General features: G+C 43.4%; 1 protein-coding gene across 2 annotated transcripts; it reads left to right on the forward strand.

Annotated features, from left to right (window-relative positions):
- The first annotated feature begins 1,999 nt into the window (after positions 1 to 1,999).
- On the forward strand, positions 2,000 to 26,986 carry LOC146074721 (uncharacterized). 2 transcript variants are annotated; one of them, XM_083183148.1, is made up of 13 exons: positions 2,000 to 2,149; positions 4,678 to 5,340; positions 10,571 to 10,630; positions 13,618 to 13,670; positions 15,229 to 15,373; positions 15,491 to 15,855; positions 16,019 to 16,247; positions 16,477 to 16,594; positions 16,778 to 16,895; positions 21,224 to 21,335; positions 21,798 to 21,910; positions 22,825 to 22,907; positions 24,865 to 26,986. In XM_083183148.1, exons 1-12 carry the CDS (start codon positions 2,054 to 2,056, stop codon positions 22,889 to 22,891), a joined length of 2,139 nt encoding a protein of 712 aa, XP_083039274.1. In that variant the 5' UTR covers positions 2,000 to 2,053; the 3' UTR covers positions 22,892 to 22,907; positions 24,865 to 26,986. The 2 variants fall into 2 exon arrangements, with proteins under 2 accessions (XP_083039274.1, XP_083039275.1); XM_083183149.1 differs by lacking the exon at positions 2,000 to 2,149 and adding an exon at positions 2,179 to 2,333.

Consider the following 26,986-nt stretch of genomic DNA (forward strand, 5'->3'; position numbering starts at 1 on the left):
GAGGAGGAGAGCCCGCCCGCAGCAGCAGCTGGGTAAGGGAGGGATGGGGAGCCACCGGAATCTGCTGCACATCGCTGACCAGATCGCAAAGCACATAAGAGCTGTCCTCTGCCATAATTATCGCATATGTTAGTGCATATGTGGTAATTCTGTCTGCGGTAACCGGTGATGCGCAGCTGCGGATTTGAGAGAATCCCGCCCATAGTGTGTTGATACCGCTTCACCCCATGTGTGGAGGGGCTGGTATTAGGTAAATGACAGGGGTGTCCCTGACATCGGAGCTGCAATCTGGAAGATAGCATGCCTATAAAGCAGGGCAATGTATGAACGGTTAGCATCGCAAAATCTTTTGCATGCTAAGAAGAGTTAAGGTCCATACACACTGGGCGACTATGTATGGTATGGTGAGTGACTATGTATGGTCAGTGATGATCACGTTCATTGCTGGGGGAAAGCCGCTCAATGCATACACACTGAGCGGCTTTCCCCCTGCCCAGCGCCATCAGCGGGGAGAGAACGGCTTTGCATAGCACAGCGCTATGCAAAGCCGTCCTCAAAGCCACTCATCTGCTGGTATTACCAGCAGATGAACAGCTTTCCTGGCGATTATGTGGGAGCAGGCAGCAGCGCTCACCGCTCATTGAAGTGGCATACACACTGGGCGGCTTTGAGCTGAAAGCCGCTCAAACATGCTGTTTTGAGTGACTTTCAGCTCAAAGTCGCCCAGTGTATATGGGCCTTTAGCCGGAAAGGGTGGACACGGTGCAGCAATGTGCGCTTTGTGCTCGAGGGAAGATCACCGGAAGGGAGACTTCTCGCTCCACTGCTTTCGGGCAGACAAGATATTCATATATTTTATAGGTGTTTCTTCCAGCTTCCCCTCAGTAATGAGGCGAAGCAGGAGGTGCTATAATGGCATGATAAGTGTTGCTATAAAACATCTGCCCCAGTATGCTGGATTAGATATGAGGCTGGAACTGGCACAGGGCATGATGTTGTCTGCAACATAGTGGACATTCGGCAAGAAGTGACACGGACGACATGCTGGACATGATATAAGGGTGCGAGTTAGGAGCTGGGAGTGAAACACAATACTGGATGTGACATAGGGTATATAAGGCTGGAAGTAACGAGGACATCAGACTTGAAGTGACATTGGGGGGTGGGGTATGTGGCTGGAAGTGACATAGGGGACAAGATGCTGAATGAGACATGAGAGGCTGGAAGGGATGCAGGAGGAAAGTGGCTAGAGTGAAACAGGGCATGAGAGTGAAAGTAACATAAGAGGTTGTATGTGACATAGGGTATGTAAGGCTGGAAGTGACATAGGGGAGATAGGCTGCAAGTGACACAGATGACATGATGCTGGAAGTGACAATTGGGGCAATAAAATAAATCCAAACTTGCACTAGTTTGGTGAAAAGAACAAGTAAATCTGAGCCCCTCTCATCTCTAATCTAAAGATGCACAAAGTCCAAAAGATTATCAAAATCGTGAAAAACTTATGTTGACTTTATCATGTGTCGACCATTACCACTTCAGCCTTGTGTCAATGTTGACCATTATGCAAGTCATCCTTTGTGTGGCAACTTATCATCTGGATCCCATGTTATGGTCAGTGATACCGCAGCAAGTGCTGCTGGAACCGACATAAGTTTATCAGGTGACTGTTGGACCCAACACTAGGGGTATTTGTCATCATAGGTGTGGATAAAAAGTCAGAAGCCATGTAAAGTGTACACCTATTGTAAATACATTGAAAAATCCAGAAACTATGTAAAATATGTTGTAAAAGTAGGAAGACAGAGTGGACAAGGGTAACCTCACCATATTGGCATATGTGGCGACAAAACATCACAATGAGGTGTGGAAACATACAATATTATAAAACAGTGAAATGCTGCATCTCTTAAATGATTAAGAACATTCATCCTGTGCAGATCATGCCCATGTGTGTTCAGCTTCTTCTTGATGATGAATGTGGCCAGGGCAGGGCAGGGCATGGCATGGCACACAGTGGGTACGTGACGTACACGGAACTAACGATCACCGGATGCGGTGTGCGAAGGGGAAGCTTATTGAAAGGGACAAAGTCCACCAGCAGGGGGTCGGTGTTTTAGTAGCACCGGAATTAAAGGTTGCAACCCAGGTGGGTGTACAGAGCTGCTGCTGCTGTCAGTCAGTGGTTTCCCAGTGTGATTGTTGTATACGGAGAGCAGAGCAGTGCGTACACGTATTGTGCTGCTTATGTGCTGTTTCCCCGGGTGCCAGACGCTGCCAGATGATCGCCCCTGTGACTGAGCAATCCGCACTGGCCTTGTTTACAAGATATGGTGATAGAAATCCGACTTAACTGAATTTGGGGAGAGAATGCAGATCATAATCTGTTATATGTTAAAATAAAAAAGGAACCAAGTCTGTATTAGTTATTGTGGCCGACTTCATGTATATTATTGGGATTGAACTTCGATGTATAGGCGATCGTGTATTATTTTATTCCTGGCTCAGTCTTTGCTTTATAGTGGGATGTACTTTATAGTGCTGTATGTATAAGACCTTTAAAAAAAAAAAAAAGAACAATGTAGTATTTGTAGAAAACGTGTTTAATTGATGTAGGAAGTATAAAAGTGTAAGTACATCTGGGTAATTAAGCGCTTTTAAAATCCCCAAATACCTGACGGAGCAAAAGCTGAGTCGGCTTATATCAGTCATACTGGAGGGGCCATAAACTGAACATAATCTGACAACTGTCCAAGCAGTGAGTTGCCTGAAAGTGCATCATGCATGGCGGAGGCACGCATGGGGAAAAAAGTCGTATATTATGGTGCAGAATGCTTTTAAAGTGTTTAATCCATTCTGAATAGATATCAATGCTATATCCGCTTTTTATGCGATTTAGGCCCCTTTCACACAAGTCTGATGGATCGGGTGAAAAGTGGGCAAATCGTAAGTCCCTATCCTCAGTTTAAATGTGTGGTCCTGTGCACATCGGGTCCGGAAATCGCATGTGTTGCGCATAACATTTATAGGATCCAGCAGCACTTTCTGGTTGTCGCATACGATACATCATATGCTAAAGGACCGCATACTATGTATAAATCATATACGATAGAACCTTGGCGGGCAGTTGCCGTGGTATCGCAATGGATAAGTGTATAGGGGCCTCAACTATCATCCGTTATCAGTCCGCTTACACATCAACATTTATTTCAATAGACAATCTTTTTAATGATTTGGCCGGTTTCTGATGGGTCGGAATGACAAATCGTTCAAATCATCCAGTGTGTGCGCACTATGGGGGTCATTCAGGTGCAGACACAAAGTGGGTGTTGTATGCATATAATGATTGCTTTTTGCACTGCACTTGTGTGTGAGCTGCAGGGAGTGATTCGAGAGTGCAGTTGCAGAAAGATTGTAGTCGCAAAATGAGTGTCCGAGTCAGCATTTGGTGGTGGTCAGGTGAATACAGGTGTGTTGTGACCATTCAGGGGATACGGTCGCTAGGTTGACATACTTTAGGTCGCCCACTAAAGGTCCACACATGAAATAGGTGGACATGGCTAATGTAGACAGGGTTGGAATATCGACAAGCATAAGGTCGACAATGAGAAGGTCAACAGAAGGTCAAAATGTCAACATGAGTTTTTCACATTTTTTTTTTTTAAAACCGGTATTTCTAACCCTACCATCCACTAGGGTGTGAAAGGAGAATATAATATCGTGCTGAGCAAGGGGATACGGTACACTGATATGGCATCCATTTCGACTTACCTTAACATTTGGGACAAAAAATTGTGAAAAACTCATGTTGACCTTTTGACCTTCCCATTGTCGACCTAATGCATGTCGACCTTAGCCATATTTACATATTTCCTGTGTTGACCTAAGCTCTGTCAACTTAATGTATGTCGACCTTCATAGTGTGGAACCTATGACCCATACCCACCGCTTGGGAACCGGTTTTCTGGGTGTGCATATACATTGCCTTCTGCAACCACACTTGCTACAGGAGAGGCCTGTGCATCCCAGGACATCAGTTAGTGCATCTATAAATGGCAGTCAAGGCTCTGTGTGAAAACCCAATGCGCGATGATGTTAGCAATGTTTATGCAGTCATATGGCGCCATTTAAAAATTATGCAATTGCACTAGTTGTTCTTTTGCAAGGCTTAGAGTCTGCCCTGAACAACTGCATCTGAATGACCCCCTATGCACACTCAGACGAGTTGTCCATCTCATCTTCAGGTCCACCATACATGCTGTTCAATATGAGGATGTGGCTGATGACTACATGCTTCCAAATTTGGCATGATATGATTGGTTACAATATATCGTGCTGCCGTCACCAGAACGTGCAGTGTGTACGGATTGCGCAATATATTACTCTGACACATCTGTCCTTGGCTGTGGTACACGGGTCATCTAGTGTGTGCCCCAGCTTAAGCTTAGCTGTGAGCAGTGGGATGTTCCATTATTGTATTAGGCGAAGGGAAGGGGGGGGGTGGTGGCATGTCTTTTGTATAGGTAACTTAAGCACGCCTAATCGTTTAAAAAATGTGGTTCTTATGTGATATAAGTTTAACATGGAATTGTATGCAAGCAAACCAGTGTTGATATCAGTCCTGTATGCTTCACACTAGTAGTTGAGTCTTCTGTTTGTTTGTTTGTTTGTTTGTAGGTAACAATGGCGGAATGTGACGTACAAACTGCAGAAGTCCCTTCCCTTATAAAAGAGGATGCTGCTCAGAGGCCAGATATAGCCCAGCAGAAACAATTGCCACCCTTGTGCAGATTTTTCTCCCAGGGCCGCTATTGCCAGTTTGGACGAAGATGTCGATTTCTACACCAACGCTTAGATGACAGTGCTCGTGAGAAAAATAATAAGCCAAAATTACTATGTGCAACAGCTGAGGAAAGTGGTGCTGCCGAAACGCCTGTGGCTCAGAGCAAATCTGGGTTAGGTCCAGTGCAATACAAAAATCGCCATGAAACATCAAACAGGCAGTATAGAAGCAGAAGGCCGTGTCGTTACTTTGTGTCTGGATACTGTTCCATGGAGGGAAATTGCAGGTTTTGGCACCCAGAGAAGCTCCCGCCAGTACGTGATGATCACTCTGGAAACAAGAACCCATCAGTAAGAAGTAAGGTGGTGCCGCAGGTTGTAGTTCCAGAAGAGATCAAAGCTGCAAATCTGACTCCAGAAGTTGTGGCACAGCTTCGAGCCACAGAAATATCCCAGCTACTGAAGAGGTTTCCCAAGGATAAAGTGATCATTCAGGAGAGAGAGGATGGGAAGGTTACCTATTACAGGATAACTGTGGAGCCTACAGATCCAGACTGGGTTAGTTATGGGTCCAATTTCAAAGAAGTAGGGGCACTGGGGCATTGTTTGTAACCAATTGAATTCCATCCTTTACAGTACACATTAGAGCCAACTGTGTAGTTTGCACCATTAAAATATACACATGAAAGCATAACATCTGAAAAGGGCATTCATATATTTATGTGTGAACAAACCATTGAGTAAAGCTTTTTGCCAAATAATGTTATTTATCACAAATGTCAATTGAAATAGCGGTAAATGGAAAGGATTTCATTATAATGTAAAACAAAATCTGGCTCTTTAACATAGTATTATTATTATTACATTTTATTTATGAGGCACCACAAGTGGTTTGCAGCACATAACATATGTCACACATGTCACAATAAAGGGTACTCAGAACTCATAAGGGGCAGATTAGATGGGCCAAGTGTCAAATTCTATGTTTCTAACTTAACATTACAGTAACTATAAAAGTAAAACAGAGCACAGGTAATATTTAGCAGGGTACTTGTGGAGTATCACGGCTCCCATCGTATGGCATCGTATGGCATCGTATGCCATATGTAGTGGCATACGATGGCATACGATGCGATACGATGTTTTACCGATTTTTGAGCATTTTTGCTCAAAAATCGTATGCCATCGCATGGCATCATATGCCATATGTAGTGGCATACGATGCGATACGATGTTTTACCGATTTTTGAGCATTTTTGCTCAAAAATCGTATGCCATCGCATGGCATCATATGCCATATGTAGTGGCATACGATGCGATACGATGTTTTACCGATTTTTGAGCATTTTTGCTCAAAAATCGTATGCCATCGCATGGCATCGTATGCCATATGTAGTGGCATACGATGTCATACGATGCGATACGATGTTTTACCGATTTTTGAGCATTTTAGCTCAAAAATCGTATGCGATCGCATCGGATGCCATACGATGGCATCCGATGCGATGCGATACGAAATGCATCAGAATGCATTGAAATGTGTATTAAAGTAGTGAAATGCCCCCAAATGCCATTTTTCATAGTGCACCACCCCCACTATCAACGTCAACCCGAAGCGTGGCGAGCGCAGCGAGCCCGCGAGGGGCGGCGGTACGCGTCCTACGACCTTTTCATACCCCCACTATCCACGTCGGCGTGGAGTTGAGAATAGAATAGTGTGGCGAGCGTAGCGAGGCGAGCGCACGCGGATACCTGTGAAGCCCGCGAGGGGACGCGTATAGCTGTGAAGGTATCCGCGTCCCCTCACGGGGCTCGCCACGCTTCGGGCTCGGTGGCTCGCTGCGCTCGCCACACTATTCTATTCTCAACTCCACGCCGACGTGGATAGTGGGGGTATGAAAAGGTCGTAGGACGCGTACCGCCGCCCCTCGCTGGCTCGCTGCGTTCGCCACGCTTCGGGTTGACGTTGATAGTGGGGGTGGTGCACTATGAAAAATGGCATTTGGGGGCATTTCACAAGTTTAATACAGATTTCAATGCATTCTGATGCATTTCAATGCAAAATCGGGTGCGATCGCATCGCATGCCATACGATGGCATCCGATGCGATGCGATACGAAATGCATCAGAATGCATTGAAATGTGTATTAAAGTAGTGAAATGCCCCCAAATGCCATTTTTCATAGTGCACCACCCCCACTATCAACGTCAACCCGAAGCGTGGCGAGCGCAGCGAGCCCGCGAGGGGCGGCGGTACGCGTCCTACGACCTTTTCATACCCCCACTATCCACGTCGGCGTGGAGTTGAGAATAGAATAGTGTGGCGAGCGTAGCGAGGCGAGCGCACGCGGATACCTGTGAAGCCCGCGAGGGGACGCGTATAGCTGTGAAGGTATCCGCGTCCCCTCACGGGGCTCGCCACGCTTCGGGCTCGGTGGCTCGCTGCGCTCGCCACACTATTCTATTCTCAACTCCACGCCGACGTGGATAGTGGGGGTATGAAAAGGTCGTAGGACGCGTACCGCCGCCCCTCGCTGGCTCGCTGCGTTCGCCACGCTTCGGGTTGACGTTGATAGTGGGGGTGGTGCACTATGAAAAATGGCATTTGGGGGCATTTCACAAGTTTAATACAGATTTCAATGCATTCTGATGCATTTCAATGCAAAATCGGGTGCGATCGCATCGCATGCCATTGTATGGCATGCGATGCGATCGCATACGATTTTTGAGCTAAAATGGCCAAAAAATCGGTAAAACATCGTATCGTATGCCACTACATATGGCATATGATGCCATGCGATGGCATACGATTTTTGAGCAAAAATGGTCAAAAATCGGTAAAACATCGTATCGCATCGTATGCCACATGCGATGCGATGCGATTTTTAGCATACGATCTGCATACGATACAGGTCGTGGGAGCCGTGATACTCCACAAGTACCGTTAGCAGCACAATTCTCAATACACAATACAGCTAAGAGTGTTCTAAGGAAGCAGAGGAGATGCCTCCATACTACTAGGGGCAGGATGCTTTTAAAAGGCCTGAACAATTACGAATTAGAAGAGATGCGGTTATAGACAGTCCCTGAGTAGGAGGGAGCTGTAATTGAAGTGCGAGACAACGGGAGGGAAAAGGGCCTCTACACCATGGAGCTTACAATCGTTAAACAGCCCTTCTAGTCGCGTCAGGCTTTTTTTCCATTAATTAGTGAGTAAATAGGACGCACAAGTTAAAAATAAAGTGCGATCTGTCTATATTCAGTGTGTGACAGCTGTTGCATCTGCATACTAAGGGCAGTTGCATCTGCATACAATGCTGCCGGCGAGGAGGTTTCTGCGGCCAGGTTGGCTTGTTTTCAGCCATGATCACCAAAAACAAGCCATCCTCGCCATCTAACCCCCTCACCGGCCACTCACCTTATTCTATGTTCCGGTGGAATCCTCGCGGTCAGAGGACAGCGAGGATGCACACGAACGCCGAGGTTCACCACTAATGCAGCCCGCTGCATATAGTGACGGCCCTCGCAATTTTGACAGCCGCCCTCGCTGTTTCCACCTCGCTGAAAAAACCCAGGGAGGTGGAAACAGCTGGTGCAGGGGGGTCAGTTGAACACTGACCCATGAGCTATCAGCACTGCTCGCCGTTACAGCTCGCCAAAAGGGGATTGAATATACCCCTTTATGGTACTTTTCACAGTTTTCCAGGAAAACTCAGTCATGTTCCATTTCTTATGCAGATACAGTGGCAGTCACACCCTAAATATAGATGTACCACATCTTTTAATTAGCAGAAGCTGCTTGTGCATCCTATTCGCTCCGTTTTGCAAATAATGTAATTAATGGAAAAAGTAGGTAAAAAGTGTCCCGGTCCTACCGAGTCATAGTGCAACTAGCTCCACTATTTAATGCAAAAGGAGGCATTGTATTTGGACACATCTGTAATTATTATCTAGATCATGGGTCTTCAACCTGTGGCCCTCCAGATGTTGTGAAACTACATGTTCCAACATGCATTGCCACATTTTCCTATAAAAGCATGCCAAAACGGTCAGGGCATGCTGGGATGTGTAGTTCCACAACATCTGGATGGTCACAGGTTGAAGACTTGTGATCTAGATTGTAATCTCCATAAAGTAGGGGCCTCTTCCCTCCTGTTCTCGATAGCTTCTTCTCTTACACTTCAATTACAGGTCTCTCAAACTCAGCCAAACTGTAAGTTTTATCCATAACTCCACTTAGCATCTCCATTATAGAGTCAGTTACTAGGTCACGTATTGGGATACTTTGGTCGTGATCCCCTTTTGTTGTATTATTAATTCATTTTAATAGTCAGGCAGCAAGAAATAAAGGAAATATTGTTTATTGTTCTAGTCTTTACTTAACAAATGGTATGAAAGCAATTGAGAGTCTAGTTTAATATATAATAGAACAAAATATAAAGGTATGTACCTTCATGTGTATAATTTGTATTTCTATGCTCCCTCATAAACCCATCCCCGTGTCACTACAGAAACCGGGAAGCGCTCATGTGGTCTACAGCAGGCATTCCCAACCACGGTCCTCAAGGCACACCAACAGTGCAGGTTTTAGTGATGTCCAGGCTTCAGCACAGATGGTTTAATCAGAATCACTCAGATACTAATTAAGTCACCTGTGCTCAAGCCTGGATATCTACAAAACCTGCACTGTTGGTGTGCCTTGAGGACCGTGATTGGGAATGCCTGGTCTACAGCATGATGGTCGACAGTCATTAGGTCGACATGGGTCTAGGTTGACATAGGAAAAGGTCGACATGGTTCAAGGTCAAAAGGTCGTTAGTTCGACAGGTCATTAGTTCGACATTGTCTAGGTCATGGGTCTTCAAACTATTTCCCCCCAGATGTGCTGGAACTACATGTCCCAGCATGCCCTGACAGTTTTGGCATGCTCTTATAGGAAAAAATGTAGCAATGCATGTTGGAACATGTAGTTTCACAACATCTGGAGGGCCACAGTTTGAAGACCCATGGTCTAGGTCGACATTCAAAAGGGCTAGGGCAGTGGTCAGGGAACTTGATCCTCATTACCCCACACAGTGCATGTTTTGCTGGTAACCCAGCAGGTGCACAGGTGTACTAATTACTCACAGACACATATTATAAGGTCCGCAGGTGGAGTTAATTATTTCACTTGTGATTCTGTGAGGAGAACTGCAAAACATGCACTGCATGGGGTAATGAGGACCGAGTTCCCTGACCACTGGGCTAGGGCGTGGTGGGAGAATAAAATAGTCTGCCGAGTGCAGCAATGCACCGCGCCCGACGCATCGCGAACGGTTGCGGTGCACTTTAAATTGTGTCCATGTCGACTGTGTTGACATTCAGGTAAAAAACCAGTGAAAAACACCATGTCGACTTTTTGACTGTCGACCTAAACATTGTCGAACTAATGACCTTTCGACCTAGACCCATGTCGACCTAGACCCATGTCGACCTAATGGTGTCGACATAATGACTGTCGACCATCATGCTGTAGACCAGGCCTGGCCAACCTGTGGCTCTCCAGATGTTCTGAAACTACAAATCCCAGCATGCCTTGCCACCGTTTTAACACTCCCTTATAGCAAAACTGTGGCAAGGCATGATGGGATTTGTAGTTTGACAACATCTGGAGAGCCACAGGTTGGCCAGGCCTGCTGTAGACTAAATGATCCCAACCCACAGAAACCATATATATCACCTGTAGTCTTCATCCCAGCCACTAATCACCAGGATCATAAACTCATCTATTTATTTATCTCTCTCTCAGCCTTTTGACCTAAAAGAGATGGAGATTTTGCTGGAGTTCCCAGAGGATTATCCCTTGCAGGTATTTATTTTGTAAAACTCATTTTTTGTAGCTCTAATTGCATTCAATTGAACCTTTAACCTGTTCAGCATTTTCATAAAGACAACATGTTCCCGACTTGTCACTTATGACTTCATTCCCCAGTGGAACAGGCTCCTTTAGTCCTTTAATTCTCGTATAGCTTGCAGACTGTTATGTCCCTATGGGGTGGGAGATCTGAACATATTGCAGATTTAACTTATTATGCATTGTGAAGGGTTTAAAGGTTTACAAGTTGTTAATGTTGGTTTTCTTTTTTGTTCCCCAAGCATGATGAATTCTCTTATCTTAGAAAGCAGTCATTCTCTTCTATCTCCCTCTTTCATCTTCCACGTTCAGAGAACTGGGATCATTCGAACAACTTTGTTCAGTGGAATTAATTCCACCGCCCTTTCCTCCCTGCTTTTTTACAAGAATACGTTCAGGAGATTAAAGCTGTCCCCACACTGTCTCCCAAAGAGGATTTAATAAGATTTTTCTTGGCTTTGAGATGACGTTCAATGTATTTTCATCATTTCATGCGTCTGTGCTGCTCTTTGTTTTGAATTATAAAAAAATTCGGTGATTGACATTGGTTTTGGTAACACCATTGCTTTGCCATTTTTTGGAGACCAACTAATTAAGGTCTATTTACGTCCTACTTTGGCATTAAGAAATTAAATATGTGACACCTATGAGATAATGCTGGCATTGTAGATCCACATACTGTGTTGGAAGACGCAGCATGGGATCACCATCAGTGGTAGTATATGCCATTTAAGTAACCCTCAAAGTATTCAGAATGTCCCCTCTCTTTTAATGCCCATGGAAGCATTGGTTTCTGAGGCAACAGGTAAAGCAATTGAACATTTTAAAGAATCAATATAAAGGCAGGTATTCAATGCTCTGGGCGAGTGGTGACAGCGAGCAGGGCTTCCTGCTCGCTGTCACCACTCACCCTGACAGCATTCAACGCAGCCCCCTCATCCGCCAATTTCCCCTCGCTCCGTTTTTTGAGCGAGGGGGAATTGGCGGATGCGGCTCCAGAAGCAGCGAGACCCGCGGCTAAAAACTGCAAGTTTTCTGCAGTAGCCGCGGGTCTCGCTGTTTTGGGGAATTCTCGCTGTCCTGTGACGGCGAGGATTTCCCCAGAGCGTTGCATAGTGCGAGCGGCCGGCGCGGGGGTTAAACAGCGAGGATCGCTGGTTTTCAGCAATCCTCGCTGTTTAACCCCCTCGCCGGCCGCTCGCACCAGCATTGAATACCTGCCACAGTCTAACAGCACCTCTGGATCCTTTGTTATGGCGCAGAGATATTATGATGTTGACATTTGGTTGATTTAAAATCTCTGGGTAAAGAAAATATCCCCCACAGCAAAGGGCATTTCTAATTCTATAATCTGCTACCTAGATTTCAACCCCCCAGTTGAAAAAAATGCTGTTATACTGTAGCGCTATCTTTTCATGACACACCTTTCTTATGGCAAATGAGCTCTTGGTGCAACTTTGATTTCTGTTTGTTACTACAAGAGATGGTGCCCTCTGACTAGAACTTTTATGTTGAGTTTTGGCTCCTGAGAATGAAGTGTGACAGACAGCAAGCCACAAATCCTGGCTTCTGTTGTCATCAGTGGTGAAAAAGTGAGCACTGAGGTTCTATTTTTGAGAAACGTTTTTGATTTGTTTACATTTTTATATAAATTCAAGGCAGAACTCACAATAGTGGAACCAAGCAAACTGCACCAATTCATAGATTAAGGCCATCTTCCCTAAACAAATGATTTCATATTCCAGTAACAAGAAGACCAGATAAACCTTCCTTTTGCTATACAGGACAGTGTCATTTTGTTTTTTGATTGTGGTGGTTCTCTTAAAGAAGACAATTTCTATCTTTGGGGCAGATGTATTAAGCCCAGAGAAGAACTGGAGATAAAGTGAAAGGAGATAAAGCACCAGCCAATGAACTGTGTTTGAAAATGACATTTGGGAGTTGATTGGCTGGTGCTTTATCTCCTTTTACATTATCTCAGTTTATCTCTTCTCCAGGCTTATTACATCTGCCCCTTTGGATGTTGTCTGGGCTGATGTTCTACATTCATAGATCTCACAAGTTGTTCAAGGTCAGAGGATCTTGTGTTCAATCCAATGCCTGCCAAAGAGTTTGGCTGTTATCAAAGCAGACCTTTCATCTGTGGATTACTTTATCAATTCTCCAGGCTTATATTAGTGCAGTGCAGTCTGTCCCAGTAAATATGAGAAAAACTTTACAATAAAATCAGGTGCAATTTAACAATTAATACTCTCTGCAGCTACTAGTGATTTTAGCCCCTCCTATAGTGAATACTGGAATATACAACAGAGTGCTAAGAATAATATGCAAGTCCGATTCAATTTAGTGCTGAGTGCACCGTCTAATTATATTATACATAAAAAAATTTTTTTATTGTAAAGGTTTTATGCTAACACTGGCCAGTGATTGATATTTAAATAAATTAACATAATCAATGTGTAATTTGTCTAGCGCAGTTTTTTCCTTTTTTTTTTCTATGTAACTTAAAGGGTTAAGCAGCCCTTTGTAAGCTTCAGCTGGAAGTATATTTTATTTCTTGTGGCGTTGGAACCTAGGTTGATCATTTCTGATGTCTGTCTACCTGATCTTCGGTCCCCATGTTTTCTAAGGTGGTAGGTTTGGGATGGCCTCAAGAACTCCAGTGTCCCTATATTGCATGAAAGAGAAAATAAGAGATTTAAACTTAAGTTGTCTACATTGTCTTTTGGGGTTTGATTAAGAAAATAACTGGTTCACTTGAGGCAGTGGGCTCTAAAGGGAACAGGGAGGAAAGGTTAGAGTAAACATTTAAAGTGTCCATACTCCTGTACCTCTATACCCCCAAAGCCTCCAGTGTCCCCCAATGGACACTAGAGCCTTTCTCAACTTTCATGCACAAAATAAAGTATTTCTAATGATTTAGTACATTATTTGTATTTCAGGTTTTCACAATACAGATTCCAGAGGATCAAGTTTTACCCTCTATTATGGGCAGGTAAGGTGACAAATACACAGTAAAATCATATACTAAACCATTGCCGCTAGTCTTAGTTGTGACTGTTTTTGCATAGTAAATTAATCAAGACGCATACTAAGTAGCTTATGTAAACTTGGATGCATTTTACATGAAAATCACAGGTGCAAAGAGCAGCTAGTTTACGCCTGTGAAAACCGTGTGCAGATGATGTTGTTTTCTCCTTGCTGACACCCAGGTGCACATCCTCCATTTGCGGAGCTTCATAGATCCAGCATCTCCCACAATGGCATATGTGCCAGGTTTACATTAGGAGCAAACAGTGCCATATATGCCAAGTTTGCACCAGAGAAGCCAGTATTATATCTACAAGGTTTGCACCAGGAGAAAACCGTATCATATCTGCTATGTTTGCACCAGGAGAAAACGGTAGAATATAATTCAGGTGTACACAGGGAGAAAACAGCAGCATAGCTGCTATGTTTGCACGAGAAAATCGCAACATATCTGCAACTGCTTCACCGGGAGAAAACAGCAGCATATCTGCCAGGTGTGCACCAGGAGTAAACAGCAGTATACTGTATCCGCCATGTGCACCAGGAGATAAATAATGGTTTGATAAATAAATGCTAAATTCATGTTATCAACTGTGAACATAGTATATAACTGTAATGAAGTGTCATTCGCATTTCAAAAGAATAGTGCAATGGTTCCCAAACTTTGTCCCTCTGGGGTATATACTTTCAGTTGGAGAAATTTAGATGCAGTCAGCCAATCATAAGAGGTGCTACACCTCTTGATAGACATATACCGTATTTTCTGCACTATAAGGCGCACCGGACTATAAGGCGCAGTCTCAGTTATGGGGTCTATTTCTGTACTTGACCCATACATAAGGCGCACCGTATTATAAGGTGCATGCTAAAACAGCATGTCTGTTCATTGGTGCCATTTTCTGGGGTCGTCGTAGTGTACGTATTACGTCCCGATGTCAGCAGGAAATGGTCCGACAGTCAAACTCAGTGCACACATAAGGCGCACCTGATTATAAGGCGCACGGCTTATTTTGGCAAAAATTTAAGGCTTTTAGGTGCGCCTTATAGTCCGAAAAATACGGTATGTGTCCAGGTCATACAGTTGCATTGTAATGAAAGTGCACTTGCTGTATTTGATCTGTGCGTGCCTATCCTTGAAACCCCTTTTCATCCTCTGTAAACATAGGGAATTTTAGGTAATATGCTTGCATCCACATACAGATTTGGTTGCAAAAATCTTTTTGGTTGAACTACACATTCGCTTGCAAATGACTCGTACCCCTTTCACATAGCACCTCAGACCCCTGTTATTGCCTGGTTGGTAAAATGGGCGACCCAGGTTTATTGTGAAAGCATTGGAGCCGGGTTTGACCCAGCTTAGCGATGTAAAGGGGGTATCAATAAACAATTCTAGCATATTTTCAGTCCTTCTACCTACTGTGCGCATTGGTTTTCCTGTCAGGCCTTTAAACCCCACAATGTATTTTGTTATACATATCTAAGCGTCTATGTTTTTTTGGTTTATTATTCTTAAATTGTTACAGACATGTTTGTGAATCTTCTAAGGAGTGGGTAGAAGCAAAGCATGCAACCAATCAGCTCATTGGCAAGGTGGAGCTTTTATTCCGTCCTTTTCTACACTGGCTAGATCGTAACATGGAGCGTCTTTTTACTGAAGGAGCGCGTCTGGTAATGCAGTCCTTAAGATTTCTACAATTGAGAAAAAATTAAAATAATTGGCTTATTTTTATGCATGTTATCCATTTCTGAAATGTTTTTAATTTGTTTTCTTTTTCACTGATCCAGTTAAAGAGAGATATTGATGTTGAGAAGGCTGGGCTAGAGTTTGTACCATACCAACAGCTGCAAGCAACTGTCGCTGTTAGATCAAGTGAGGATGAAAATGTTGCAAGCGACACATTACAGGAGGCCGAGGAAAACCCAGCTGAAGATGTGGAAGATGATGACTCCGAGAGCTGGGTCAGCTGTGATGATGACGATCTGGAATCTGACAGAGCAACTGGAGTCACTGATGGGATGAAAACTGTAGAGGGAGGGGCAGGCGCAGGCCCAAGAAAGGGAACCGAAATCCGGTTCATAGGCTTAAAACTGGGAGAAGGAGTAGGGACATTAATGGCACATCGCATAGTAGTGTCGCTGCAGTGCATCAGGTGAGGAGGAACCACCACGAAGGGGAATGTCATATAATCTTCGCTCTAAACTGATGTATAAGCACTATAGAAATGTTCATAAATATAATATCCTATTAAAACTTAATGTTTTAATTTTGGTGTATTTTATTTCTTGATATATTCATTTACTATATCTTGTTAGGTGTAAAGTTACAGCAGACCTTTCCCTGATTGAAAAGCAGCCATGCACAGCACAATGTGAGAAATGTAACAGTCGTATTTCGGGGACCTTCCACCCTACAATCCTGCACCAGTACTCTACTGTGATGGGGTATGTGGACATACAGGGTGCCATGGCCAAGGACCTCGTTTTACTGGAGTGTACGTTCATGATTGGCTGCTTAACTTGTTCTCGTGAAGAGCCAGTGCAGGTACCAGTAACTATTGGGGTCTGACTCTCATCGGGTCCTTTTCCTCTTCTCTCTAGAGATTTAATGGGCTTGTCTTTTCTTATAGGTTCGAGTGCAAGAATGGCACCCTTACTTCTCTATAGATTAGTGCCCAATCTGTATTATTCTTTGTTCGTAATTATAAAGCACTGCAGAGTGTGCTGGAGCATACTCCAGTAATAATGATTTTATCTGTTTTATTGGTCTGTAGAATATCACATTTGGCATCATTAAAGACTTGAATTGTCTGCACTGCCACAGCAAGCTCAACATATGTATAGAAGCTGCCATATTTCAGAAGCTGGAAAGATATTCAAAGAAAGCCAGCGGTATGATACATTCTTTTAAGCAAGTTGTTTGGCAAGCGGAGGTCATTAACTTGATACTATTCATATACTTATTGAAATATCACCATGTGTGAAATGCCATAAGTGTGGTAAGCAATATATGTCATTTTACAGACATGCAAAGGACTGTGCAGGGAGTTTAGAATAACCAGAATATCGTTATAGGTGTCAAAGATGGCATTGGCAGGAGGAAGACTATGAGAGATCCATCCATCCAACCTGGGAAACCTCTTATAGACAACGGCACTTGTACACATTTCAGAAAGAGCTGTCGGTGGCTGAGGTGAGTTTGTACAGAATTCATTTTTTATTTAATTTCATTTTTTTTATTATTGAAGCACAAGAGAATATACGATAGAAAAATGAAAATTGTACATTGGATATGCGGTAGTATTACAAAGGGAATCGGTACATCTGTCAGAATGAACTTAGGTCTACAGTCATTAGGTCGACCCCACTAGGTCGACTGGCAGGAAGGTCGACCTGATTTAAGGTCGACATGGGCCAAGGTCGACATGACTTAAGGTCGAATTTGCATCAAGGTTGACATGAGGAAGGTCGACTGGTCGTAAGGTCGACATGGGTTTTTCACTGTTTTTTATCCGAATGTCGACACCGTCGACATGGACACAGTTGGCAATGAGAATCGGACCCTCGCATCGCTCGCTTTGCTCGCAATGCTTCGGGCACGGTGGCTCGCTTCGCTCGCCACAGCTTTAATAACCTCCTCCACACCCTAGTGGATGGTAGGGCATGAAATACCGCCTGTCGGCACATGTCGGCTCAAAAAAACCGAAAAACCCCATGTCGACCTTATGACCAGTCGACCTTCCTCATGTCGACCTTTATGCAAATTCGACCTTAAGTCATGTCGACCTTGGTCCATGTCGACCTTAAGTCAGGTCGACCTTCCTGCCAGTCAACCTAGTGGGGTCGACCTAATGACTGTAGACCTAAGTTCATTCTAATAGATGACCGCTTCCCTTACAAAAATACAGCAATGCTCTTCTTAACGGACACATATTACATAAGGAATAACCTCCAATAATAACATTATGGCAATTATATTTAAAACAATATGTCAGTCTACCACTCCAAAGGCCCACATTCACTACTGCAATGTGGACAATTTCACCCATTCCCTACGGATCGGACCGTGAAGTAGGCCCAAATCGGATGTCTTTGATGTCTGCTCAGGTCCGATGCACGATCCCATGCGCATCAGACCTGCATGCAGGTCTGAACCCCCAGCGGGGGGGGGACAGAGGTCACATGTGATCCATCACATGTGAAAGGACTGCATGTGATGTATGGCTCGCAGTGGATCGGCTAGCCATCCACTGCTGTGGTATATTGCAGTAGTGTATGGCCAGCTTAAGAGAGAGAGGCCCATACCAAGTCTACACACAGGCCCCCTACTCTGTTTATCTGCACTTGTGTACAATATGGTTAAAATAGAGTGCATGCAGATTTATTTTCTGGAAGATTATCTATTTCATCTTGCCTAATAAAAGGGTACGGTGTGATATATAGTTTTATGTTTCTGTATCCTCCAGTATAGACACTCCATCCCTTTTGAACCTATAAATACAGACTTCCACCTATATAGACTGATGGTACACACACACACTATTTGCCTACCTTGAGAGTCTCCTTTCCGGGAGAAAAATGGAAAGGAGACTCTCTGCAGCTTTTCTAGGGGGTGGGGCTTGCCATCATCAAGCCCTGCCCCATCCCAGTAAATGCTGTTATTTACGGCTCTTCAGGGAGTGGGTGGTACTAATGACGCAATTTGCGTCATTTTAGACTTGCCCCCTCACAGTGAATTTCGGTAGTTGACTGGCAAAGGGAGAGAGTGCAGGTGGGGATTTCAATAGAAAACCAATCTTAATACATTTACTGGTTTGTCTAAACACAGTGGAGGTAACAATTTACTACCAACTGCTAAGTAGTCATTTCACTGAAATAATTGCCCAGACCTTGTCTTCATATTGATAATGGGCATATTTGTTTTGTTGTAATGAATACCTCAGTAGTAGATGGCATACTGAGTACTGTGTTGTTACAATATCCTAGGGACAGACTGCGACTGTGTAGCATGTTTTTTTCTCGGTTATGTTCCCGAACGTCACTTTTGCATAACTAACTGGTGATAGTGTGTGTGTGCAGAGTTCAATCCTTACAATAATTGGCATATACTGTAAGTGTATTTGGCATTTCACTCAGCCATCTGCTCCCTCTTAATTGCAGTGGCATTACTGATCTTGCTTTCATCGCGCTCTATATCCCCCATACCTACAAATCCCTATACTGACCCTACATCCCCCACACCTACAAATGCCTATATTGACCCTACATCCCCCACACCTACAAATCCCTATACTGACCCTACATCTCCCACACCTACAAATCCCTATACTAACTCTACATCCTCCACGCCTATAAATCCCTATACTTACCCTACATCCCCCACACCTACAAATCCCTATACTGACTCTACATCTCCCACACCTACAAATCCCTATACTGACTCTACATCTCCCACACCTACAAATCCCTATACTGACCCTACATCTCCCACACCTACAAATCCCTATACTGACCCTACATCCCCCACACCTACAAATCCCTATACTGACCCTACACCTCCCACAACTGCAAATCCCTATACTGACCCTACATCCCCCACAACTGCAAATCCCTATACTGACCCTACAAATCCCTATACTGACCTTACATCCTGTCACCTGCAAATCCCTATACTGACCCTACATCTCCCACAACTGCAAATCCCTATACTGACCCTACATCTCCCACGCCTACAAATCCCTAAACTGACCCTAAAATCCCCCACACCTACAAATCCCCCATATTCAAACCAGCACCGGGCTCTTGGACCGGTCCTGGTTACAAAAATATGGGGCACAAACAAATTAGGTGTCTCCCGTATATTTATAACCAGCATTGGGCTCCAACAGCCAGAGTTGTCATGCCACAGCTGGGGAAACTATTTATATAAGTTCCCACTGCCAAAACATGCCTGGTCAGCTCTGGTCGGATCTCTGGGGGATTGGGGACCCCCCAATAGCACCCCCCTGGGCTGTCCCAGGCACCCCAGGGCAGTGAATGCCAGGCTGATGGTAATTAAATAGAAAAAAAAATAGTGTAAAAATAGATATTAAGTTTTGTAGTAGAGCCTGATTGGCTGAAAGAAACCTCATTGACTGACATCAATGGGGATTCTCTCATTCTTGGGGAGGAGGCGCAAGTGGACCTACAGAGGAGGGATGGTAAGTATAATTTGTTTTTCAAAGGTACCAATTTGGATTTTCTACTGGAGAAGAGGTCCAAAGCTATGGGATCAAGACCGGTATGGATGGAGTGTGTAATAATTTTTACTTTATTACGTGTGTGTGTGTGTGTGTGTGTGTGTCAGTTCATTGGGTATTGGTTCTGTAGTGAGACTACAAGTCTCAGTGGGGCCATTAATACCCCGAATGCTGGCACTTGTGGTTCTCCAAGTCCTAACATGTGGGTGAAACTTGCTGGCCTTGTAGTTCTACTACAGAACCCAATAAATTTACACTTTTTTTCAACTATTTAATTACCATCAGTCCAGCGTTCACCGACAAGGGGCACCGGGGACAGCCCCGTGCTTCTGCATGGGCCCAGGGTGCCCTGGAGGAGGGACCCAGCCAGGGCTAACCAGCCAGGGTGTCATGTTTTGGCCAGGGAAACATAATTACCAGTTCATGAAAAGGCTATGGCTCTTTAAGACAAAAGGGTATTCATTGGTATTATATTGGTAATATATATGAGGGAAATGAGACTAGCCAAACTTCTGCCTCTATACTTTTACACGGGCACCATTAATCAGACGATTAGCACCTTTATGGGCTTTCTGTCTATATGACTGAGAGGCTGTGGGTGGGTGACTACTAATGCTGGCACTGGGGGATTGCTTTTCATATTTCCACTACTGCATGCTCTCCATTTGCTAACCATCCTCACCTGTGTCTCTGTTAAAAAGGATCTTGTTTCCATTCATATTCACCCATAACACAATTAACTCAGAGGTTTACCCAAATTACACTATAACAAAAACTCTTTTAACCCCTTCACTGGTACTCCTGAGAATTTTCCTGGCTGTGCTCCAGTGCCCAGACTGGCAAACCCCGAAAATTCTCGGGTGTACCAGGGTCTACGCTGCTTAGTGCCAGGCAGCACCGCTGAGCTCAGCTTCAGCCACTGCCCGGCCCGCCACCTTCTCCCCAGCTGTGTGCGACGTGACCATGTAACGTCACACCACACACAGCCAGGTTGCCAGGGACAAGGATGGCCAGCGGCTGATCTAGTGCTCAGCGGTGCTGCCCCGACCTGGGAGTCACAGTGGTGAGGTTTTTTGTAGGATGTGCTCCCCCCAAAAAACTCGCCCATTGGGGAGCGCTCCCTAAAAAAACACCACTGAAGGGGTTAAAAAGAAAAGCATTTCAAGGTTACATAACTTATGGTTCACAATTGTGTAACATGTGTCTGGTTGTGCTTATTTCCATGTAGTGTAGTTTGGCTATTCTCACATCCCCCATCCCTCTCTAACATCTTATATGGCAGATTTCCATGCTGTGGGAAAACCTACCCATGTGATGTTTGCCACATTGAAGCTGAAGACCATGAGATGGAGTTGGCTACACGCATGTTATGTGGTTTTTGTGCTAAAGAGCAGGTGAACATTTACATTTTACTTCTATCGTCAATATATTGGCATTGTGCATGGGCAGACATCCTCCGATATCCCATATACCGTATGTATGATATAGTATACTAAAATATACTGACTTATTTGTGCAGTAAGCCAGGTGCTTTGTGTGCTAACCTCAGGATGTTTTTGTTTTTATAATGTAGATCATTTATTGCATTGTAAACTCTGGTTTCTTGTCCACAGACATGTATCTGTTACATGTAGAGCTTGTGCAGCTTATTGGTGCATCAGGAAGTCACTGCACACTGCCTACTCTGCACTGGCAAATAAAGTATCCGCACCAAATTGCTCAGTAGGAAGAGATGCCAGTGTGTGGTGCAAGCCTTCGCTTTACTATTCTCATTCATTTCATTGTTGCCGCTGACAGTATCCTCTTTTGTGTATCCCAGTGTCTTTAAGCATTTTCTGCTTATTCATTCCTTGCAGATATACAGTAATGGGAAACCTTGTATTTCATGTGGAAACATGATGAATAAGAACATCCACTCCATACACTGGGAGGGAGGCAAAGGCTGCAGAAGCAAGGTGAAGATGTCCAGGTAATGTACTTCTCCATAGTGAGGACTAGACTGCGCCAGCCACTGCACATCAGACACATGTAACCCATTCTGTTCTTTACCACAGAATTTATTCAACTTAAGTGGTAAATGAAAAAAAAATGACCGTGATAACCAGATATCATGGGATGTACTAATTAATATCGGGACTTGGCTGGTCATGCAATATCTGGTTATCACTGTCAGTATTTTTATTATTTTACCAACATCAAAATTGGTTTACATCTTACTTTGGACACTGCGCCTGTATGTGTATATCCATATCCTTTGCTTGTATTTTCCGGAGAGTAGGTATATCTCCTTTATATACTAAAGGCAGGATGTACAAAAGTTCAACTGCACAGTACACTCATTAATCACCCTGTAATTTGCCGTTAGTTATCGGGCACTAGTAGGCCAGTCGCGCATCCAGGGTTAACAGCACTTAGTAAATCTTCACCTCAACCCTAAATAAAATCTAAATCCCTCTTCCTGGCAATGCAAACTCACTGTTCTTTATGAGAATTAGGGCCAAGCACAGCTACTTGCATAATTGCATAACTTGAATGCCAGCTAATGGGGAAAGTGAAGGCCAGGCTTGTATTCACTGTACTATGGCTTAAGGTGCCCATACACGGTACAATTATTGTATACAATATCGCATCTCATCTCATTGCATCGCACAGGTTTTGCAATGCAAACAGATGAGATCTAGTACAAAAAGTATGCACAGCACATACTTGTACTAGATCTCATCTCATTGCATTTCAAAACCTGAGCGATGCAATGAGATGAGATGCGATATTGTATACAATATTTGTACCGTGTATGGGCACCTTTAGGTGCTATCTCTCTACTTCATTTGCAACTTCTCAGGTGGTTTCCTTATAGACTCTTTATGTTTACTTCACTTGTAGGAAGGATAGACAGAAATACACAAACAGTTCAAAGACTGTGTCACGGAAGACTGTAAGCAAGAAGTAACTTCCACAACAATCTGGTGAGAAAATGACCGAATTCTGACAGAAAATGTTGTCGTTTATTTCTGTGTTAACACTGTCACTCAGAGAAAGTTGTATTAGGATTTGATTGAGAGGGTAGTGAGTGGTATGATACCTGGAATTGTGTTTATTAGCCACCTCAGCTAAGTTTATTTTCACAGTTACATAGTCTGTATAAATCTCTATACTGTACACAACAGCATGTTGCCATAAAATCTTTATTGTACACCTTAACACATTGGAGGGCATTCTGAGTAGCATGCTGCTGTGGTTGCATCTCACGTCATGTTAATGCTCGTATCAACACTTACTCTGGTGTACAGCCATGGGTCTAACTGCAGAAGGACTTGAATGCCTACTTTGTTACAAACATTGGAAGCACCACCAGGATTCGCACCAGCCCCATACTAATATAATATATGTCATTTGCAGCTGCTGATGCAATGGGAGTGGGTTCAGTTAAAATGGAAGTTTATTTAAGCTTGCACCAGATAACCTGTTGGAAGGGTGATAGTTTGAGCCCACTCCCTTCTCTACACAGTGGTTATACTATGCGCATCTGGGCCAACACACTGAGTCAGTGCTGTGTCTAAAGTGAGGGGTGAGCTATGTGCCATGGTGGCAAGCTGCGAGTGACTGATGTATGAAGTGTTATGGGGGAGAAGGGGTATCAGCATACGTTATGTTGATAACTGATTCCACTTCTCCCCATGTAAGAAGGAGCCCCTGTCCTTATCGGTGCTACTATCTAAAAGGTAGCAGGCTGATATGCAGAGCAAATGTATGAACGGTCAGCAGCACTGACCGTTCTGTCCCCTGCGGCTATTGACATTGACAGCGCTGTCCCTGCTGCTCGCTTCAGGCTGTGCAGGAGATCTCACATGAGTAGCAAGATCTTGCGCATGCCCCTTGAGACAGCCGGGCAGGCAGAGATATTGCGTTACTCTGAACTGATGAGCTGTCTCCAGGAGGGGACATCGCAAGAGGGTGGCATTTGCACTCCCCCTCTTCAGCAGACAAAATGTTAATACATCTTGGTGTCCCTTCCTGTATCGCCTCGTTAATAAGGCGAAGCAGGAAATGTTATAGCGACGGGTTAAGCGCCGCTATAATACATCTACCATGATGTAACGATGATGCTCATTCACGTGCGGTCTCAAAATGGCTATTCTGTGCACCAAGGAAATAATTGCAAAGTGTGTGACCGGAAGACAGCGTTTGGTTGTGAGAATGGGGAATGGTCGGAGAAATGCAGTTGTGTCATGGCTGTTAAGATGCCATTTTGTTGAAGTGTATAAGTAAGCAATTTCAAACTTACTTTCTACTGGAGAGCTTTGCATCCCTGGAGAGCAGCTAGGCCTGCACATCTACAGAGGCACTCGGACTCTGTGACATGATATGGATGGAAATGATGCAGCAGCAGTGGGCGTCGCTCTGTTGGTGTTAGCTTCTGCCCATGTCAATGGACCTGTGTAGCATATAATCACAATTGCATATGTCAAAAGATAGCAGCAGTAAGCACACCTGCACCTGAATTAGGCCTGTTGTGCTACAAACAGAACAAGGGATTGACAGAGACGCAAAGCACTAGTAGGTACTGGCCAATTCAGCAAGTTGCCAATTGTTACAGGCAAAATAAAATAAAAAAATCACAGCTTAATAATGGTTCCTAAGATACCTGCAATAAAATAAAGCAATATCTCCTCATTATGGTCTTTTGAGTAACCCCTTCAATCACACTCCATTAACTTTGGGCCTCACAAAATGGCTTTTTAATTTTCCAAAAATAGATTTGCTCTATTAAACTGTATCTGCCTCTGCAGCCTCCATCTACCCATAACAACAGACCCCAAGCATTAATAAAAGCTGTGTGCTTTTCACAGTGGAACATTGGTTGTCTTTTTCTAAGGTCCTATCTGGTCTGTTTACTCTATCTCATTTTGTTTTTGTCCTCAGTGTCTTGTGATGTATTTGTTTTGGATGAAAGGTGTGATCAGAGTACGGGAATCGATGGTCCAAGTACATACCAAAGAACCCAGAGCACTTTAGTAGTGACATGAACTCATCTCATTCTGGCAGTACATCACCTGTCCAACACTAAGCCTGCATCACTGCGTTTGATAAATAACATTGTACGTCATTAAAATCTAAACTGCGCATCCTGGCTATAGGTTTCCAGTAATAATAATGATGCATGCTTATTGCCCAGCTGAAGTCCACCATGTTATCTATTGAGGTGTGACAGTTCTGCATTAATTATAATCCTGTCCATTGCTATAGTGTGATTTATTTTCTTCTATGCTATCCTCCCCTTTTTCTGTAAAAATCTAAACTTAATTTACTATTTACTGCGTTAATTTAATCTTAATTTAGTTAAGATAAATGGTCTGCATTAGTAGCCAGTAACGGTATCCCTTCAAGACCTCTAAACCGATATACGGGTCAATACAATTGCACGTGAAAGGTGCAATGTGCCATTGGCATGGAATTTCAACACCGGCAACAGCACCTGATCTCACACCCTTTGTGGGCTGAAATCGGCCTGAATTTGCACAAAACTGCTCAGACCTGTATAGGATCGCTAACACTTTTGTTCGTGACTCTCACCCATGAGATCATCATGGACAATTTGGTGACCGCATAGATTTTTAAACATGTCTGTCTTATTGAGTGGTCAGAAAGATGTGTATATAATAAACGACATAAAGTACAAGTCCTGATATATTTCTACACCGTAAAGGATAAACTGTCATTGGTGAAGTTGATTTATACAATATAATATACAGTAGATGAGATTTAGGAGAATGACTTGTCACAGTTGTACTGCCAACTTCACTTCTGACATAAATCATAAAGTAGATCTAGAACCCATACTATCGTCCTGCCCTCGCCTAACAGCCCTTGTTCACAAAAGTCTCATCAATGGAATTCATTGAACCTAACTTTTTGGGCATTGACCGCTCATTGGTAAACCACTCTGTACCCTTCTAGGAGAATGCTTTCAAAATGACTGCATGTACATGGTATTAATGTATAAGTTGCCAGGATAGATTTTAAGTTAGTACTTTATAGCAAGTACTGTAAGTAATTATACACTGTAATGCTGTTAAAGAAATTTCTGATAAGTATTATACCCCTTTCACACAGAAATTGAAATTCTTGAGTGAAGCAGTTTCACCCTGGAAATTCTTGAAATACATGGGTCCTTTTTCTGTGTGAAAGGGTCAATCCAGATCTTAAACTTCGGGTCTCCGACCCTGAGTTTAGGATCCAAGTTGACCCTTTCACACAGGTGAAAACCAAATGTAATAGAGCAAATTACTGGGTCTAAATTTTAGACCCGGAGATTTGCTGTTCTGTGTGAAGGGGGCACTTCAAATGCCGGGTAATTGCTGGGTTATTCAGCTGCAGTTGTGTAAAAGAGGTATTAATGTGAGGAAAATATTCATAATTTTTTTTAATAATAATACATGCTGTGGACACAAGGTGTCACTGTTGCTGTGCAGTAGAAGACTTTTTGTTCAGCTTAACAAATATGTTATGTTTTGTTAAATTTAAAGTAGTTTCAAATTCCACAAAACCTAGGTCACTTGGATTACTTGTTGCCATGTGACCCAGCTATTTTCGTAAACATAATGCTTAATTGTACCAGCCTGCACAAGATTTTTGAGAGAACCTTAATTAATACTAACAAATTAGTCAATGGAACTGTGTCACTCATGTCCCTAAGATCCCACAACATACAACCCTTTCTCACATACCCCCATACCATCACCTTCTAGGCATCATACATTTTTTTTAAATCTTCATAGAAATAAGATTCCTCAATCAATCATTTCATATACAAGCAGACATTTGTATAAGGTCATAAACCATTTTAAATGATGCAGCATAACAGCCATTTACCCTATCTATGTTGTAAGAAATACAATCTACTGATCACAGACAATCAAAAACATTTGTTACTATGTTCAATTTAGAAAAGTCTTTGCATACCGTATTAAGTTGACAATGGAGCAAAATGAATATGAATGTTAAATACTGTTCGGTGCATAATAAACTTTAAATGTCACCTTTA

This window comes from Crinia signifera, chromosome 4 (genome assembly GCF_055691185.1).
Source record: "Crinia signifera chromosome 4, ASM5569118v1, whole genome shotgun sequence".
NCBI classification, from domain to species: Eukaryota; Metazoa; Chordata; class Amphibia; order Anura; family Myobatrachidae; genus Crinia; species Crinia signifera.